The sequence below is a fragment of the Oryctolagus cuniculus genome, chromosome 18, assembly GCF_964237555.1.
Source record: "Oryctolagus cuniculus chromosome 18, mOryCun1.1, whole genome shotgun sequence".
NCBI lineage: Eukaryota > Metazoa > Chordata > Mammalia > Lagomorpha > Leporidae > Oryctolagus > Oryctolagus cuniculus.
Window position 1 is genome coordinate 11,758,656 of NC_091449.1, and position 15,766 is coordinate 11,774,421.

The 15,766-nt window shown below is 68.5% G+C and overlaps 3 protein-coding genes across 4 annotated transcripts; all 3 read right to left on the reverse strand.

The window, feature by feature from the left end:
- Nucleotides 1-418: 418 nt before the first annotated feature.
- APOC1 (apolipoprotein C1) lies at nucleotides 419-3,012 on the reverse strand. Its single transcript, NM_001160281.2, has 4 exons — nucleotides 2,984-3,012; nucleotides 2,774-2,851; nucleotides 2,149-2,293; nucleotides 419-593 (listed from the first exon to the last, which is right to left on the reverse strand). The coding sequence occupies exons 2-4, from the start codon at nucleotides 2,829-2,831 to the stop codon at nucleotides 533-535; spliced, it is 264 nt and encodes an 87-aa protein (NP_001153753.1). The 5' UTR covers nucleotides 2,832-2,851; nucleotides 2,984-3,012; the 3' UTR covers nucleotides 419-532.
- Nucleotides 3,013-5,618: 2,606 nt separating this feature from the next.
- APOE (apolipoprotein E) lies at nucleotides 5,619-8,042 on the reverse strand. 2 transcript variants are annotated; one of them, NM_001082643.1, is given in 8 exon segments: nucleotides 5,624-6,202; nucleotides 6,204-6,212; nucleotides 6,215-6,300; nucleotides 6,302-6,311; nucleotides 6,314-6,428; nucleotides 6,726-6,900; nucleotides 7,189-7,254; nucleotides 8,000-8,035. In NM_001082643.1, coding segments are annotated over 7 exon segments (933 nt in total). In that variant the 5' UTR covers nucleotides 7,232-7,254; nucleotides 8,000-8,035; the 3' UTR covers nucleotides 5,624-5,707.
- Nucleotides 8,043-9,466: 1,424 nt separating this feature from the next.
- TOMM40 (translocase of outer mitochondrial membrane 40) lies at nucleotides 9,467-15,286 on the reverse strand. Its single transcript, XM_051828485.2, has 10 exons — nucleotides 15,167-15,286; nucleotides 14,800-15,070; nucleotides 14,441-14,508; nucleotides 14,150-14,242; nucleotides 13,585-13,686; nucleotides 13,405-13,510; nucleotides 10,576-10,698; nucleotides 10,426-10,502; nucleotides 10,235-10,337; nucleotides 9,467-9,995 (listed from the first exon to the last, which is right to left on the reverse strand). The coding sequence occupies exons 1-10, from the start codon at nucleotides 15,275-15,277 to the stop codon at nucleotides 9,856-9,858; spliced, it is 1,194 nt and encodes a 397-aa protein (XP_051684445.2). The 5' UTR covers nucleotides 15,278-15,286; the 3' UTR covers nucleotides 9,467-9,855.
- Between the last annotated feature and the right edge of the window lie 480 nt (nucleotides 15,287-15,766).

Here is a 15,766-nt window from a genome sequence, read left to right on the forward strand (position 1 = left end):
GGGTTCAAGGAAGGCTTCCTGGAGGAGGGAACGCAGAAGGCTGCAGCCTAAAAGGTGAGAGTGCGTGGGTGTCTCTCAGGGCTCCAGCTCCCATGCTACCTTCTCCTGCATTTCTCCTCACTGTCCATCTAGAGTTTCATGAACACCTACTATGTGTAGTGGTGCACCAGGCCCAGTTCCGCACCTGGAGCAGCGCACAGCAGGCGAGTGCTGCCCGGGGAGCTGGGCCGAGTTCTCCACTCCCCGGCCCCTCTGGGCCTCAGTGCACTTGTGGGATGAACAGGGTCCCGCACACAAGGTTCACCCATCTGCAGCCCAGAGCAGGGGGACTGGGCTCAAGGCAGCAAGGACCCCCTCGGGCGCAGCCCCCACCATCCGCCACGGCCCCCGCCCCCCAGGAACCACCACCGCAGCGACATCTCTGTGGGACTTTTATTGGTGGGGGAGGGGGGGAGGGAGGTGCATGGAGAGGCCCTCGGTGCAGGTGCAGGCACGGGGAGGGGGGGCGGTGACGGCGGCTCTCGGCGGGCGCTCAGGAGAAGGTAGACTTGAATTTCTCCTTCACTTTGCTGATGGTCTCTGAGAACCAGTTCCTGCAGGGGGGGGAGTGCGGAGGGGGCGTCACTCCTCGGGACGTCCAAGCCCTGTCCCCCACCCGACTCCCCGACCTTCCCCTGTGGAGTCCGGAGGCCCCACTGAGCCCCAGCTTGCCGGCCAGCCCAGAGCAGCTCAAAGCCAGAGCTCTTCACCCGGCCCCCAGCCCTTCCTCCACGGCTACCCTTGCCCTGTTTGTCCCCTACTCATTCAAGGCCACTTTGCGGCTCCCTCCTCTGTCCCTGCGGTCCCTGGGTCTGTAGTGCACCCCTCTCTTTATCTACAAATCTTCCCGTCTCAGGACTTTGCACTGCCCGCTGGGCGGCGCCTTCTCCTAGCCAAAGGCCTGAATGCTTCTCCCTCATCTTTCAGGGCTCAGGTTCAAGAGCCACGTCCTCAGAGGAGACTGCACCAAGGGGCCGGCGCTGTGGTGCAGCAGGTAAAGCCACCACCTGGTGCTGGCATCCCATGTGGGCACTGGTTCAAGTCCCGGCTGCATCACTTCTTCTTCTCCTTCTTTTTAAAATATTTATTTACTTATTTGAAAGGCAGAGTTACAGAGAGGCAGAGAGAGAGAGAGAGGTAGGTCTTCTATCCGCTGGTTCACTCCCCAGATGGCCGCAACAGCTGGAGCTGCGCTGATCTGAAGCCAGGAGCCAGGAGCTTCCTCCAGGTCTCCCACGTGGGTGCAGGGGCCCAAGGACTTGGGCCATCTTCTACTGCTTTCCCAGGCCACAGCAGAGAGCTGGATCAGAGGTGGTGCCCACGTGGGATGCTGGCACTGCAGGCGCCAACCTTACCCACTATACCACAGCGCTGGCCCCTGCTCCACTTCTGATCCAGCTCCCTGCTGATGTGCCTGGGAAAGCAGTGGAGGATGGCCGTAGTACTTGAGCCCCTGCACCCAGGTGGGAGACCCGGATGAAGTTCCTGGCTCCTATCAGCCTGGCCCAGTCCTGACCACAGTGGTCATCTGAGGAGTGAACCAGCAGATGGAAGATCTCCTTCTCTCTGTAACTCCTTCAAGTGCATAAATCAATCTTTAAGAAGAGTCAGCCCTCTGAGGGCGGGATTTTTATCTTGTTCATCATTGCGGGGGTGGGGGGGCTGGCGCTTAGCGGATGCTCAATAAACACTGCCAGTGAGGGGACGATTCTCCAACTTCTCCACTGGAGCCGATGCGGGTTAAGTAAAGTGTTGAATATCGCCAGGCGCCAGGCAGGCCTCCCTCACTCCCCTGAGCCACCCATTTCACAGGACGGGATGCTGAGGCTCATGTGACACCCCCGTCTCAAGACCACACAGCCGGGAGAAGGCCTAGGCTGGGGACATCTGAGCGCGGGTCCTCGGCCACCACCTCGCTCCGTCTCTACGCGTGTGTGGGGGTGGGGTCAGGGCAGCTGTCCCTGGAGACCTGGAGCCCGCACATCCGGTTCTGGGACCACAGCGTTGCCGTCAGCCTTTCCGGGCTTGAATTTCTCCCATCTCCAGGGCTTCCTCCCCACCCCCTGCCCTGCCCCCCGCCCACCCCAGCCGCAGCCCCCGGGTCCTAACCGGGTCTTGGTGGTGATTTCGCTCTGCTTGATGTGTTCAATGGCCATCCGGGCCTTTTCTTCCAGGGTGTTCCCAAACTCCTTCAGCTTATCCGGGATGAGCTCCAAGGTGCTGAAGTCTGGGGCCGCCTGGGCTGGGGCAGGGCCTACGCAGATGGGCGAGAGGGTGCGGAGTGCAAAACCCCCAGTTACATCCCTGGGACGGGATTCCAAGGACGGATAAGGACATCCTGGAACGGGACTCTTGGGGGCCGCGGGGTCGGAAGGAGGGGTCCTCGGGCTGCTGGGAGCGGTGGTCTTCGTCTGCCCGAATCCCCAGCCCCCCACCGCCGCCCGGCTCAAGGGGGCGAAGCAGGACAGCCAATCAGATGTGGGAGACCCAATACGTCATCAGTCGCTAGGCTCCTCGGGGCAGATCTGCCGTCCGGGCTCCGGCAACCTGGAGACCCACCTAGCTGGGTGGGGGTGGGGTGGGGGTGGGGGTGGGGGTGGGGTGGGGGCGGGGGCGGTCCGAGGACGACCGGGAAACCCGGAGGGCGCAGGGGCCCCAGAGCGCTCTCGGGACCTGCAGGCCCGGACCCCCGGCAGTTGGCCAAGCCTCACGTTTCCAAATCTCAGCCTTTTACCTTCCAGAGCCATCGACAGAGCCAGCACCAGCACGGGGAGCGACAGAACGAGCCTCATGGCGGGGCCGGAGGGGCGCTCTGGAGGGCGGGGGCGGGGGTGGGAGCCATCAGTGCCCTTCCTTCCTTCCCCGCCGCCCCCCGGAGGTCCGGAGCCCTCGGGAGCGGGTGCGGGGCGGGGCGGAGGTCCCTCCCCGGGAACGCTGCACCAACCTGAACCACGGTCGCGGGGCTGCAGGGGCGGGAGGTCTCGGCCCGCCTGGGTCTTTATCAGGCTGGGGCGGGGGCGGGACGGGGCGGGTCAACCTCCCTCCCCCTAGCACCTGTGCCCACCTGCCCTCTCTGGTGGGGGTGGAGGGGCAGCTGGGGCCCTGGCACTCCTAATTAGGGCCAAAGGTCCGTGCTGTTCGTACCTCGCCAAGCCTCCCTGACTTCAGGGGGCCCCAGGCGGCCATAGCCCCTTTCCCCTGGCCCGGAGCCTTCGTCCCCTCCCTGTGGCTGTCACTGGGCAGGGCTGTCCCCCAGGCCCAGGGAATACCGCTGTGGGTCCCTAGGCCTGCTCCCCTCCGCCCTGGCTTCTCAGCAAACAGCGCTGCCCACGTCTCTGGGGTCTCTCTGTGGAGCCGGCACTGCTGCCCCCAGTGCCACCTGCTGCACCTGCGCGCTCTCTGTCAGCCCAGCCCTGGAGCCACCACACGGTCGCCCCTCTGTGATGCTCTCTGGGGGCTTCCCTTTGCACCCCGCCCCCATCTCCCTGTAGTTTTGGGAGGATTTCCAGCTCCTCTGAGCCGCAAAGCCTCAGCTGCAAACTCCCAGCGCGTGCCCCCCCATCCCTTCCTCCAGCCTCCCCCCCTCGCCCCGAACCCTCCCTCCGCTGGTATTCACCCTCTCAGGCCTGCTGGCACCGAGCCTGTCCCTCCATTCCCCCCCTTCCCTTGCCACATCCGTCCCCCAGGGCCCGACTCCAAAGCCTCCCCCTCCCCGTGGGCTGCCTTTGACCGGCAGTGATCCCTGGCAGCTGGGGGGGGGGGTGGCCTGGCCCCAGAGTCTAGGTTGGCTGGCCCTGTGCCCCCACCACCACGTGTCAGCCTTGGGGGCGGCGTGGCGATGGTGGTTGTGAAAGGGACGGCACAGACAAGGCCCTGGCAGGATTGCACCATCCCTGGGGCCAACTCAGAACTTCCAGTCCCTGTCAGGCTGCCCCCGCCTCCCCCCAGCTGAGCCCTGCACTCCCCAGATGTCCACCCAGATGCCTACCCCTCCCCCTGCTTGTCCAGTCTCCTATTGTGGGGAAACTGAGGCACGACCAATCCGTGTGCTTCTCCTTCCCAGACTCTGGGACCCCTGTTGGGGTCAGCCCTGGGGGTCCCACAGAGATGGGCGGTGCCTCCTCCTTGACGCTGGGGACAGTGAGATCTGGGGGGCGTGGCCTCTGCCCGGGCACACAGTGAGCCCACTGACTTTTCCCCTCCCCACTGAGCACCCCCACGTCTGCAGGATCTCAGGGGCGGGGCGGGGGGCCAGAGGGAGGAGCCGGGCCAGGGAAAGCCCTGGAGTTTCGGGTGTACGGGGGCTGCAGAGGCCAGGCCTGGCCCTGGAGACACCTGCTCAAGCCCTGGCCTGTCCCCTGCTCCCTCCTGAGAACTGAGGGGGTGGCGGGGGAGGAGGGTGCCGGCTGCTCCCAGCCTCTGCCCTGGCCTCTCTGAGCGCCGACTCCCAACTGGGCACGGGGCCTGGGAGTCCAGCTGGGAGAGACAAAAGGTGGACAACACAGCTGGGGGCCAGAAGGACTTAGGAGGAGGGGCGAGGCCAGAAAGCTCAGCGGGGAGTGGGGGGAGAGGACCCAGGAGGCAGCCAGCCCCAGGAGGTGGGGGTGGGGGCAGAGGCAGCGGCCAGAGAGGGAAGGAGTTGCCATCAGATAAGGAGGGAGGGAAAATGCCAGTGGAAAACAAGAGAGATGGCTGAAGATGGCCCGGCCTGGGGTCATCTGGGGTCATCTCTGTGAAGCAGGTGTTGTTGCCACATCCAGGCTCCGGGAAGCTCCCTTTGTTCTTGTGCAGGGAAATCAAAGCTGAGGGCAGGTTTTAACGGAGGAGTGGGCTTGTCCCCGAGAGGCGAGACCAGACAGGGAGGGATGTGGGGCAGCAGAGGCAGAGCAACAGGAGATGGACCCAAGCCGATCGCAGCCGCGCAGGGAGGAGGCAGGGAGGACCCAGGGCCTGCGCTTGGAGTTTAGGCTCCACTTTGGATTCCAGCTTCCGGCCAGTGTGCGCCCAGCGAGGCAGTGGACCGTGGCTCCGGTACTCAGACCCTGGCATGGGAGACCCGGCTGGATTTCTGAGCTCCTGGCTTTGGCCCTGCCCAGTCCTGGCTGTTGCTGGCATTTGGGGAGTGACCCAACGGATGGGAGATCTCTGTACGTGTGTGTCTGCCTCTGCTTTCCAGATGAGGAAAATTATGTAGATGTGAGATAAATACACAAGGCTTGGGGTAGGGGGAGTCGGCGCTGTGGCTCAGTAGGTTAATCCTTCGCCTGCAGTGCTGGCATCCCATATGGGCACCGGTTTGAGTCCCGGCTGCTCTACTTCCGATCCAGCTCTCTGCTATGGCCTGAGAAAGCAGTGGAGGGTGGCCCTAGTGCTCAGGCCCCTGCGCCCATGTGGGAGACCCGGATGCAGGCTCCTGGCTCCCGCCTGGCTCAACTTTGGCAGTGGTGGGCATTTTGGGGAGTGACCCAGTGGATGGAAAGCTCTCTGTGTCTGTCACTCTTTCCAGTAGTGCATCTTAAAAAAAAAAAAAAAAAAGGAGGCTGAGCCCCATGGGAGGAATCACGCGGAGACCCAGCAGCTGCTGTGGAGGTGGTGAATTTTATTAAGGGGGGGCGTCCACCGGGGCGGGGAGGCGGGGCGCGCGGGGCGGGGGCGGCCCGCGAGGCGCTCACTGGTTCTCGATGGGCGCCGCCGCGGGCGCCTTGCTGGGCATGGCGGCCTGCAGCTTCTCCACCAGCCCGGCCCACTGGCGCTGCATGTCTTCCACCAGCGGCTCGAACCAGCTCTTGAGGCGGGCCTGGAAGGCCTCGGCCTGCAGGCGCATCTGCGCGGCCTGCTCCTCCACCTTCACCCGCACCTCCTCCACCTGCTCGCGCACCTCGTCCAGGCGGTCGCGCGCGCGGCTGCCCACCTCCTCCAGGTGCCCGCGCAGCCGCTCGCCCCAGGCCTGCGCGCGCTCCCGCAGCGGCTGGCCGGCCAGGGTGCTCACGGTGGCGGCCCGCAGGCGGCCCTGCTCCAACAGCGGCCCGAGGCGCTCGCGGATGGCGCTCACGCCGCGCTCGGCGCCTTCGCGGGCCCCGGCGCCGTACACCGCCATGCGCTTCTGCAGGTCCTCGGCGTCGCGCAGCAGCCGCTTGCGCAGCTTGCGCAGGTGCGAGGAGAAGCGCGCGCGCAGCTCCTCGGTGCTCTGGCCCAGCATGGCCTGCGCCTCGCCGCGGTACTGCGCCAGGCGGTTGCAGACGTCCTCCATGTCGGCCTCCAGGCGCGCCTGCGCAGCCTGCAGCTCCTTGGACACGCGCGCCCGCGTCTCCTGCGCCATGGGGCTCAGCTGCTCCTCCAGCTCCGACTTGTAGGCCTTCACCTCCTTCATGGTTTCTTCCATCAGCATCCTGCGGGGCCCAGGGGGCGGGAGGGCGGGCGTGAGCTGGGGAGCCAGGGCTGGGTGCACGCTGGCAGCGACCAAGGGGCCCCAAGGACCAAGCGAGGCCCAGAGGAGCCGGCGAGGAGGAGGGGGCTTGGGAAGGTGCGAGACAGCCGGAGAGGTCAAACCGGAGTCAGGAGTGGGAAGAGGACGCAGGAGCAGGGCCCCCGACCCCAAGGACGCAAAGGCATCTAGACTGGCCGAGGGTGCAGAGGCGCCCCCCGCCGCCCCCCAGGAGGCTCCTGGTCAGGGCGGGGACACTCACGTCAGTTCCTGGGTGACCTGCGAGCTGAGCAGCTCCTCCTGCACCTGATCAGACAGCGACTGTACCCAGCGCAGGTAATCCCAGAAGCGGCCCAGGGCCAGCTCCCAGGGCTGGCCGGCCTTCCACCTGGCCTGCTCCGGCACCTCCACCTCCTGCTCCGTCTCGGCCCGGCATCCTGTGCGGGAGCAAAGTGGTCAGGGGCCGTGCGGGGTTCGGGCCGCGGGGGCAGAAGCGGGTGGGGTCTCCGCTCAGTCGGCAAACACTGATGGGCCTTGTGTGCATTAGGAACTTCAACGCCCATTTTATGGGTGGGGAAAGCCGAGGCCCGGGGGAGAAACAGCGGCTCAGAACCGCAGCAGGCCTCAGAGGTCTCAGCTCGGCGCGCCTCCTCCCCAGGACAGGGGGCTGGAGTGCGGGCAGGGGCCGCGCAGCAGGGGAACCCGAGAAAGCCCCGCCCCCATACCTGCCAGGATCGCCGCCGCCAACACAGCCCACCACACCTTCATCTTCCCGCCTGCGGTTGGTCAGTCTTGGGAGGAAGAAACTGTCAATCAACAGCGGAGGAGGACGGTCCCCTCCCCCCCGCCCCGGAGCCCAGCTCCGGCTGCGCCCGGGCCCAGGATCCCCAAGCCTCGCCCTGGCCCCTGTCTGTGACAGCCTTAGTCCGATCACAATCATTTCACCAAGCCGCCCCTGGGGGGCTGCACAGCTCCCGCATTGTCTGCTCCAGTCTCCCCATCCTCCGGCCGGCTCCGGGGCCAGAATTCCATCTCCCTCTCCCAGGGGTCGAATTCCACTCCCCCAGCCCCCCCACCCCCGAGCTTTCTGGCTCCAGGCTGGGCTTCTTGAGTTCCATGTCGCATTCCTCGTCCCGCCGTCACATTCTAAGCTCCAACCTCACGTCTAAGCCCTACTTGCCATGTAGGAGCTGATTGAACCACGGTTTTTAACAAGTCGGTCTTGGGACGTAGTCCCTGTTTCCCGAGACCCCAGTTGCGGAGATGGGGTGCCGGGAAGGACAAATAAGTGGCAGCAACCGCCCCAGGGCTCGCTGTGGCTCCAGCTGCTGCCCCACCCCAGCCCCAGCCAGGATGGGATGTCCCTGCCTGAGGTCCAAGCCCTGCTTCCAGCCTCAGCCCTGCTCGGCCGTCCTTCTGTCCCGACGCAGGCACAGGCCACCACGTTCTCTCCCACAGCCCGTCCCCAAGTCGCTCCCTTGCCCTTGGACCCCCCCTTTCCCTGGAGGCCCCTCAGCCCCCCGCTGTGCTGCTCACCGCCTCCTGCGGAACCTCGCCTGCACCTCGGCTGGGGCAGAGCAGGGCGGCAGGGATCCCTGACGGGTCCAATTATAGGGCTCCCCCTGCCCCGCCCCTCCCCGGGGCCAGGGCGGGCTGGGCCAGCCCCCAGTCACGAGGTGGGCTGTTCTCCCCCCTCGCACACAGCAGGGCGAGGAAGGAGGTGGGGCTTGGAGGCCCCGTGACCCCCGCCCCCAGCCCCTAGGAAGGGAGGGGCGCCTCCCTCGGTGTCCCACGTCCTCTCCACTGGGGTGCAGGCGGGGACTGGGCCGGCTGCTGCTCCAGCACGCCTTCCCTGTGCCCGGCTGGAACTTCTGGGTTCTGGGAATGGATGGGGCTTAGGACCCCCACCCCCCAGGGCCTGAATGAAGTCGGAGTGGAGTCTGGACTCCCGGCTTAAGTTAGGGCACAGCAGGAGCCCAGGCAGGGCTGGGGGCAGCGTGATGAAGGCCAGCGTCCCACGGTCAGGGTTTCTGTTCCAATTCCCTCCCAGGCGGTGCAGGTGCGAGCCTCTGGGACCCCCCCCCTTGTTTACTGAGATCGCAGCACCTGGCTGGCAGAGGTGGTGGGCCCGCCCGCCAGGAGTCACCCACACGTCCTCTTCCTTGCAGTTTGCAGGACTGTTGGGGCTTGCATCCTGGCACTGCGCGCTGCCAGCTGTGTGACCTTGGACAAATGACCTCCCCTCTCTGAACGGCCAGTTCTTTGCCTGCACAACCAGGCAAGCAGCGGCATGCGCCCCGCAGGTTTGGTGATGCAGGAGTGAACGGCGCGTGCCGAGGCCAGCGCCCTGCACACGGTGGGCCCACACCTGGGCAGCCTAGCGCGCTCCAGCAGTCACCTTCCCATGGGCTCCTGCCCCCAGCTGTCCCAGGGACTCAAGGCCCAGGGCTGGGTTGGGGGCAAAGCCGCAGCAGGCACTGGCAGTCGGCCCTGTTTCTCAAGGCGCAGGGGAGGCGGCCTCCCCAGGTAACTCGGGGACATCACCCAGCAGCCTCCTCGCCAGGCCTCGGGGCGCGGGTTGGCCAAGTGCTGACAGCGCCTCCTGCGAGGCGAGCGGGGCCGCACCCCTGCACCGGGACTGTGTCGCTCCAGCCCCAGATGCAGCAGTCCCAGTAGCTCTGCTTGAGGCTCCAAAATTCCAGACCCGCCTCTTCTGGAAATCTGCGGAGGCCGGGGGCCCAGTTCCCTGCCCCGTCTGCACGCAGCCATCCGCTGCCTCAGTTTGCAAGGACAAAGTCCCCCAGGCTGCGGCTACCCTGCCCTCCCGGGATGTCCCCCTGCAGAGCGGACGTCGGGGAGGCTGGGGGAGCACCGCCAAGCCCCTCCCCGGAGGGCTCCTGCGGCCAGGACCGGGCGCCCCCTGCCGGCGGCTGCGGGAAGGACTGCGGCGCAGGCGGCCGGGCCGACGACTCTGGGACAAAGGGAAGACGGACGCCTCCCCTCTCCATTTTTTTTCCATGTATATTTTTTGTTTTTCTGTAAAATGTCCCGGTTCTTCCATAACTTATAAACATGATTTATAGCGAGGGGTGGGTGGGGAGTGGGCGGGGTGGGCGCCGGGCCGTCCTCGGGCCGCCAGGACGCTCCTCCCTGAGGGGTCCGGCCGCCGTCGCCCCCAACCCGGGGCTCAGCATCCCAAGCGCCCTTCCGTCCTGGAGTCCCTGCGACCCCAGGCCCACTGCGCGCGCGGCCCCGGGGCTGAGCCCTGACGTGGCCCCTGGCCGCAGAGTCCCCTCCTCGGCGGCCGGCGGGCTCGGGTGGCCCTGGTGCGGGCAGGGGCGGGTCCGGCGGCGTGGGGCGTGGCCGGCGGCGGGGGCGTGGCCGGCGGGCGCTCAGCCGATGGTGAGGCCGAAGCCGCACTGGAACTTGTTCTTGCGGTGGTTCAGGAAGGCGCCGAGGGCCAGCGTCAGGGGCAGGGGCGGCAGCTTCTTCTCCAGCGTGGCGCCCACGATCCAGTTGCTGTCCACGGAGCCTGGGGGAGACAGCAGGGTCGGCCAGCTGCACCCCGGCCCCCTCTGCTTCCGGAAGCCCCCCATCCCCCTTCCCAGCCCCGCAGGAGGCCGGGCCACAGCACAGCAGGCGGGGAGCGCCCACAGCCGCCCTGCTCCCGCATCTGGAAGCACCGATGTCCCCCGAGGGCCGGACCCCGGCCCACGGGCACCCCCTCGGTTTGAGTCAGCCAGGCCTGCTTCGCAGAGGGCCCAAGTCTACCTTTGAAGAGGAGGTTGGCCTTGGGCAGGTCCAGCTGGTAGCCGAAGGAGACGCTGGTGTCCTGCATCCTCGTGCTGGCCTCAAACTCCACGCCCACCTGCAGCTGGAGGGCCAGGGCCACGCGGCGTGAGCCGCCCCAGCGGGGCTCCTGGCACGCCGGGCCCCAGCAGCCCCCGCCCGGCGCCGCTCACCTGCTCGCTGGCTTTGTGGTAGTACGTGGCGTGCATGCCGGCCTGGCCCAGCGTCACCGTGGCCAACCAGTTGTTCACTGCAGGAGAGGGGCGTGGTGGGCTTGGGAACCGGCTGCCCCGCCCGCCGCCCCAGCACCACCCCAGGCTCACGTGCGTATTTGCCGGCCAGAGACATGACAGTGCCCTCCTCCCCGGGCCGCCGGTGGTAGACCAGCTCCCCGCCCAGGGCCAGGCTGGGCGTGATGCTCTGCAGGTAGTGGGCCACGAGGATTCCTGCGGGCGAGAGCGCGGTGAGCGTGCCCGCTGGCTCTGGCACGGCCACCCCCCCCCCCCCCCCGCCGCTCCAGGCTCGAGCCACCATGAGCGGGACAGACAGAGGAAGGAGGGAGAGGGAGCGGAGCCAGCTCCCTGGCCGCCGCAAGCCCACTGAGACTGGGCGGGGCAGAGAGGGCTCACAGGTGAGGAGACCCGCGGGCGCAGGCGCGCAGAGCCAGGAAAAGGCTGCCAGGCCAGGCCTCGCACCGGTGGCAGCCCGCCATCAGCAGACCACACAGAGGCCCGGCTGTCCACGCCGGCGCCCATGTGTTCGCAATGACCCGCTCCTCCATCCCAGCGGACTGAAACCCTGGGGGAAGCAGCGCGGCCGTGGCGAGCAGAGTGGGTCCCACGGACGCCTCTAACCAGTCCTCTCCCCCTCGTCTCCTTTCCCCACAGAGCAGAGGAACACTGCTAAAGCACAAACCTAACCGCCCACCCCGTGCCTGGAACCTGCCACGGCCCCCCAGCGCACTGAGGTCTCGGCCGCCCAGCACAGGTGCAAGACCCTGTGGTCCCAGCTTCCCAACGGAGCCCCGCCCACACCCCCGCTCCCTCACCAGCCAGCCACCTGCCCCCCTACCCCAGACGCCGCGGCACTCACCCTGCCCTGGTCTCTCCACCCTGCCTCCCAGAGGCAGCTCTGGCAATGCGGGGGGTGGGTGGGGGGAGAGACAGGACTGCGGCCGCCTCTCCCTGGCCCTGCGCTGCCCAGCTCACTCCCGGCCTCGGGTGCAGGGCGTGGCCCACAGCGAAGGGGCCAGTGTGGACCATCGCGCCTTGGGGGGTGCAGGCCTGGGGCACAGCTGAGCCTGAGGCTGGGGCGGCCCGGCCTGGCCCCGCTGGAATTTCAAGCCCTCACAGTCACCCTGTGGGCGACGTGTGGAACTGAGGAGCACCCAAGGCCCCGGGGAAGGGAGCGAGTCAGGCGGGGGCCTCGGCGGGCGCAGCTGCCGCCCCCCCCCGCACACCTGCCTGCAGAGGTGGCGGTGTAAGGGCGGCCTGGCTCGTGCCCACGTCACCACTGTCGGCCAAGTCACTGGGGGGGGGGGCAGCGCCCTGGGGCCACAGCCCACGTGCAGCGTCTGCTCTGTGCCACACCCACCGTGGTCCAGAGCTGTCCCTGGGACTCCTGGTGAGAGGCCGCAGGTGACAGGCCCTCCACCGCAGGGGGCACCCCCACGGGGCCTGGGAGCCCAGCTCCTCAGCTTCCGGGCAACAGCTTGCTCCTCTGGGCCTCACCTTCCGCCTCTGGGAAATGGGCCACAAGACAGACACAGCTGCCCGCTGTGGGGCATCACGGAGACCCGCAGACTAAGGCCTAAGGGCACACATGACCCCACGCTCAGTGCTCACCCCTCCTTCACCTGTGCCAACCCGACAGCTGAGGACGCCCCCGGCCCACAGCGTGCCGGCCCTCCCCCGGTCCTCCCCCCTGCCACCGGCCGGCGACTCTGACCTCAGCGCTGAGCTGGGCCCAACAGTGTCCCAGGGGAGGACCCACACTGGGAGGAACCAAGAGGCCCAGGTGGCCCCGGGGCGGCGCCACAGCCAGGAGCAGGGACCTGGCCTCTGACTTGCCACGCCTGGGGGGAGGGGAGGGGACGCACTGGACCGGCCTGGGCCAGCGTGGGGTGCCCTGGGCTAAGCCTCCACGCGCAACACCAGCAGCCCCACGGTTCACGTGCACGGGCCCGCGCCCACGTGGGAGACCCGGATGCAGCTGGAGGCTCCTGGCTTGGGCCCGGCCCTGGCTGCTGCAGCCACCCGGGGAGCGACCCAGCGGATGGACGCCGTCTCTGGCTCTGCTGCCCCCACCGCCCCTCCTTCAGCATTTCCGGGCACCTACTTAGCTCCTGGCACGGCTTCCGGCGCTGGACGGCCGGCGACGGAGGCAGACAAGGGCCCGCCTTCTGAGCCAAGACCCCAGCACGGGAGAGTGTGCCAGGGGCGACAGGACACTCCCTGAGCCGTGTCGAGAGCACGGAGAATTCCCGGCAGCCGGGGTGCCACGGGAAAGGTCCTGGGGTAGACGGACTCAGACCCTGCGACACTGCTGTCCTCGCCCGTCCTCGGAGAGGCCCAGGCAACGGCTCTCCCGCCCCGCCCCCCAACCCCGCCGTCCATGGCTCCGCGTCCGCGCATGCGCGCTCGCTCACGCTGAGCACCTGCTCCCAGGACGCGGCCAGCAGTAGCACAGGACACAATCCCCCTCCCCTCTCGGTCCTGCCAGCTGACCATGCCGCCCACCACGTGCCTGTCCTCGGCTGCCCAAGGAGGATCCCCTCGTCGCTTCGGGCACCCCAAGCTCAGAGTCCCACAGGCAATTGGCGTCGCCCTTCTCCCCACCCTTGCCTCAGGGCCTTTGCACTTCTGGCCGCGGCGGGCGGCCTCTCGGAAGACCCCACAGCCTTCCCGCAGCCCGCGGCCCCCAGCCCGCCCTCTTCTGCGCGCAGGGGAAGCTCCCGGAGGGCAGGCGCTCGCTCGCGGTCCTGTGCAGCCAGGAAGCAGACGGTGCCGCAGAGCCGGGGCGAGGGGAGCTGCCCAGGGACCCCAGAGGCGCAGAGCAGGCCGGCCCGGTCCCCCAGGAGCCCTGAGGCCCCGCCCACCCCACGGGGCGGGGTCTGAGCCCGTGTCCTCCCTGGCGCTGCCCACGCCGCTCACCTGAGCCCACCAGGACGTCCGGGTTGCCCAGCGTCACGGCGGCTGTGAAGTCAGAGCCCCGGTACTCCCCGTCCACCTGCCAGTTCACGAACTTCGACTGCTGCGTCTGCGGGGGGAGGGGCGTGAGCGCGGTGGGGCCGGCCGGGCGGGGCTGGGCTGGCCCGGGTTCCCACCACTCACCTGGATGGCCATCTTGGACCTGAGGCCGGGGCCCAGCTGGTGGATGACCTGAGCGTTGAGGCTGCCGCTGTTGTCCATGTCGCCCACCAGCACCGGGAACGCCTGTGGGGCGGGGGTACAAGGCGGAGGTCAGAGGTCCGAGGCCCAGCGCCGTGCGAACCCGAGCCTCGGGCCTGGCCGCCGCCTCCTCCAGCAGGCCCTCCCTGACGGCACCCAGGCCTCCCTGGGACAGATCTGTCCCCGGGGCCGCTTCAGTCGCTGCTGCAAGGGTCCGGCCCGAATGCATCAAAGGGAGCCAGTAACAAGCAGGACTGCGCCCCTGCAGGTGCTCCCGCGGCTCTCCGGCGCCCCCTAGGGGAAGCCCGGAGCCCGGCAGGCGCTGCAGCACAGCCCGGGGCTCGCTCTGGGTCAGCCCCGCGGGTGGGGTCACCTCGGGACCCTCACCGTCTCCCGGCAGGAGGCAGGGGACGGATGTGCTGGACGCAGTCACGGTGTGCCACCGCTCCAGGGGGAACCCAGGGGGCCTCCCGCCCCAGCCGGTGCCCAGGGACGAGAGGGGTCTCACCTCCGTGGGGCTCAGCTGCTTCGTGCCCACGTACGTGACCCCGAAGTGGTAGTTGGACTCCCCGACCGTGCTGAGAGCGACCGTGTGGTTGACCTGGGAGGAGAGGGCTGTGGGCGCCCTGGCCAGCCTGCACCCCGCCCCCGACAGGGCAAAGGTGGGGGCCGGGCCGGCCCGAGGCCCCTCGCTCCCGCCCGGACGCCGGCGGGGCCGGGCACCTCCGCACTCGGGGCTCCAGACCCCAAACCCCGGGATCCCAGGGAGGCCGTGCCGGGGCCGGCCGGCCAGGCTCACCTGGAAGTGGTTGCTCAGCCCCTTGTTGACCGTGAGCTTGACCCCCTCCATCTGAATGGGAAACAGCTCTGGGGAAGACAGGCGCCGTCAGACCCGCTCCCGGAGACCCCCGGCCCGGCGCGCCGCAAGCCAGGGGCTCGGGGGCGCGCACTCCGTGCACCCACGCGCGCGGAGCCCTCCCCGCAGCCGCGCCGACACCGTGACCTTGCGGCCAGGCGGACCCCGGCGCGCCCGCTCCACCCGCGATCGCCGCACCGGCTCCCGCGCCCCGGGAAGCGAGGCCGGGGCGCGCGCCGGTGCCCACGGCCCCCGGCGTCCCGGGCCGCCGCCCCCCGAGGCCCGGGCCCGTCGCCCCTCACCCTTGCACTTCCGGTGGCACTCCTCAAACGTGCCGGGGTTGGGCAGGCAGCCGCAGGCCCCATCGTCCGCGGCGCCGGCGGCGGAGGCCCCTGCGGTCCGCTCCGAACCTCGGCCCGCGCTGGCCCCGGCGCTCAGGCCGCCTCCGAGCGGCGGCAGCGTGAACCCTGGCGGCGCAGGCGGCGGCGGCGGCAGCCCCACGAGGGCCGGCGCAGGCGGCGGCGGCGGCCCCGCGGGCGGCGAGCTGGCGGCCAACACGTTCCCCATGGTCGCCTGCGAGGGTAGAGGTCAGAGGGCGGAGGTCAGGGCCCGCACGTCCCGGGCTCGGCCTCCATCAACCCCCGCCTCGCTCCGGGCCCGGGTTCTCACTGGCGGCGGCGCCTGCTCCCGGCCTGGGCTCCGCTCCCACCCCGTGCGCCACGCGCAACCGAACCCGCTGCCGCCGCCGCCACCACCGTCGCTCCGCCCCCCTTGGCTCATTGGCTGAGTGTGCCCTAAGGCCCGCCTACCAGCCTCAGGGTCGGGCCTGTCTATTGGAGTCAAGGATGTGAGTCCCACCCGCCTACCCGAACGTCCTTTTTTATTGGATTTCACTCACAGACAGGGCACGGCACACCTCCCCGCCCTTCCCATTGGCTCTCGGCGCCCGCGCCTATTGGCTTGCGACGCCGCGGGTTCCGGCACTAGCCTGCCATTGGTCTGTGCTGCACACTTTGCAACGCCCATTGACGCGTCGCCCCGCCTCTCTCCTGAAGGAGCTCCTTGTACGACTCCGCCCCGCGGCGAGGTTGCCCTGACAATTGGTCGGCTTTGGCCGCTGCCGTCTCCTGATTGGCTCTTGTTTGTACAGGGGGCCGAACTCGGTGACGTATTGGCTGGGTGCTCTCATTGGCTAACGTGCGGGGGTCGAAGTACACAGGCAAAGGTAGGCTGCACAGCGCTGGCTGCTAGGCAGCAAGGTCAGGCCTC

Coding starts and splice junctions, on each gene's coding strand:
- APOC1 (NM_001160281.2), bottom strand. CDS start 2,831: ATGAGGCTCGTTCTGTCGCTCCCCGTGCTGGTGCTGGCTCTGTCGATG. Junction 2,294..2,773: donor TCTGTCGATGGCTCTGGAAG/GTAAAAGGCTGA, acceptor CCATCTGCGTAG/GCCCTGCCCCAGCCCAGGCG. Junction 594..2,148: donor GAAATCACCACCAAGACCCG/GTTAGGACCCGG, acceptor CCCCCCCTGCAG/GAACTGGTTCTCAGAGACCA.
- APOE (XM_051828487.2), bottom strand. CDS start 7,231: ATGAAGGTGTGGTGGGCTGTGTTGGCGGCGGCGATCCTGGCAG. Junction 6,901..7,188: donor GGCGGCGGCGATCCTGGCAG/GTATGGGGGCGG, acceptor GCTCCCGCACAG/GATGCCGGGCCGAGACGGAG. Junction 6,429..6,725: donor CAGGTCACCCAGGAACTGAC/GTGAGTGTCCCC, acceptor TGGGCCCCGCAG/GATGCTGATGGAAGAAACCA.
- TOMM40 (XM_051828485.2), bottom strand. CDS start 15,277: ATGAGCCAAGGGGGGCGGAGCGACGGTGGTGGCGGCGGCGGCAGCGGG. Junction 10,699..13,404: donor GGACGTCCTGGTGGGCTCAG/GTGAGCGGCGTG, acceptor TCTCGCCCGCAG/GAATCCTCGTGGCCCACTAC. Junction 10,338..10,425: donor ACCACAAAGCCAGCGAGCAG/GTGAGCGGCGCC, acceptor CTGGCCCTCCAG/CTGCAGGTGGGCGTGGAGTT.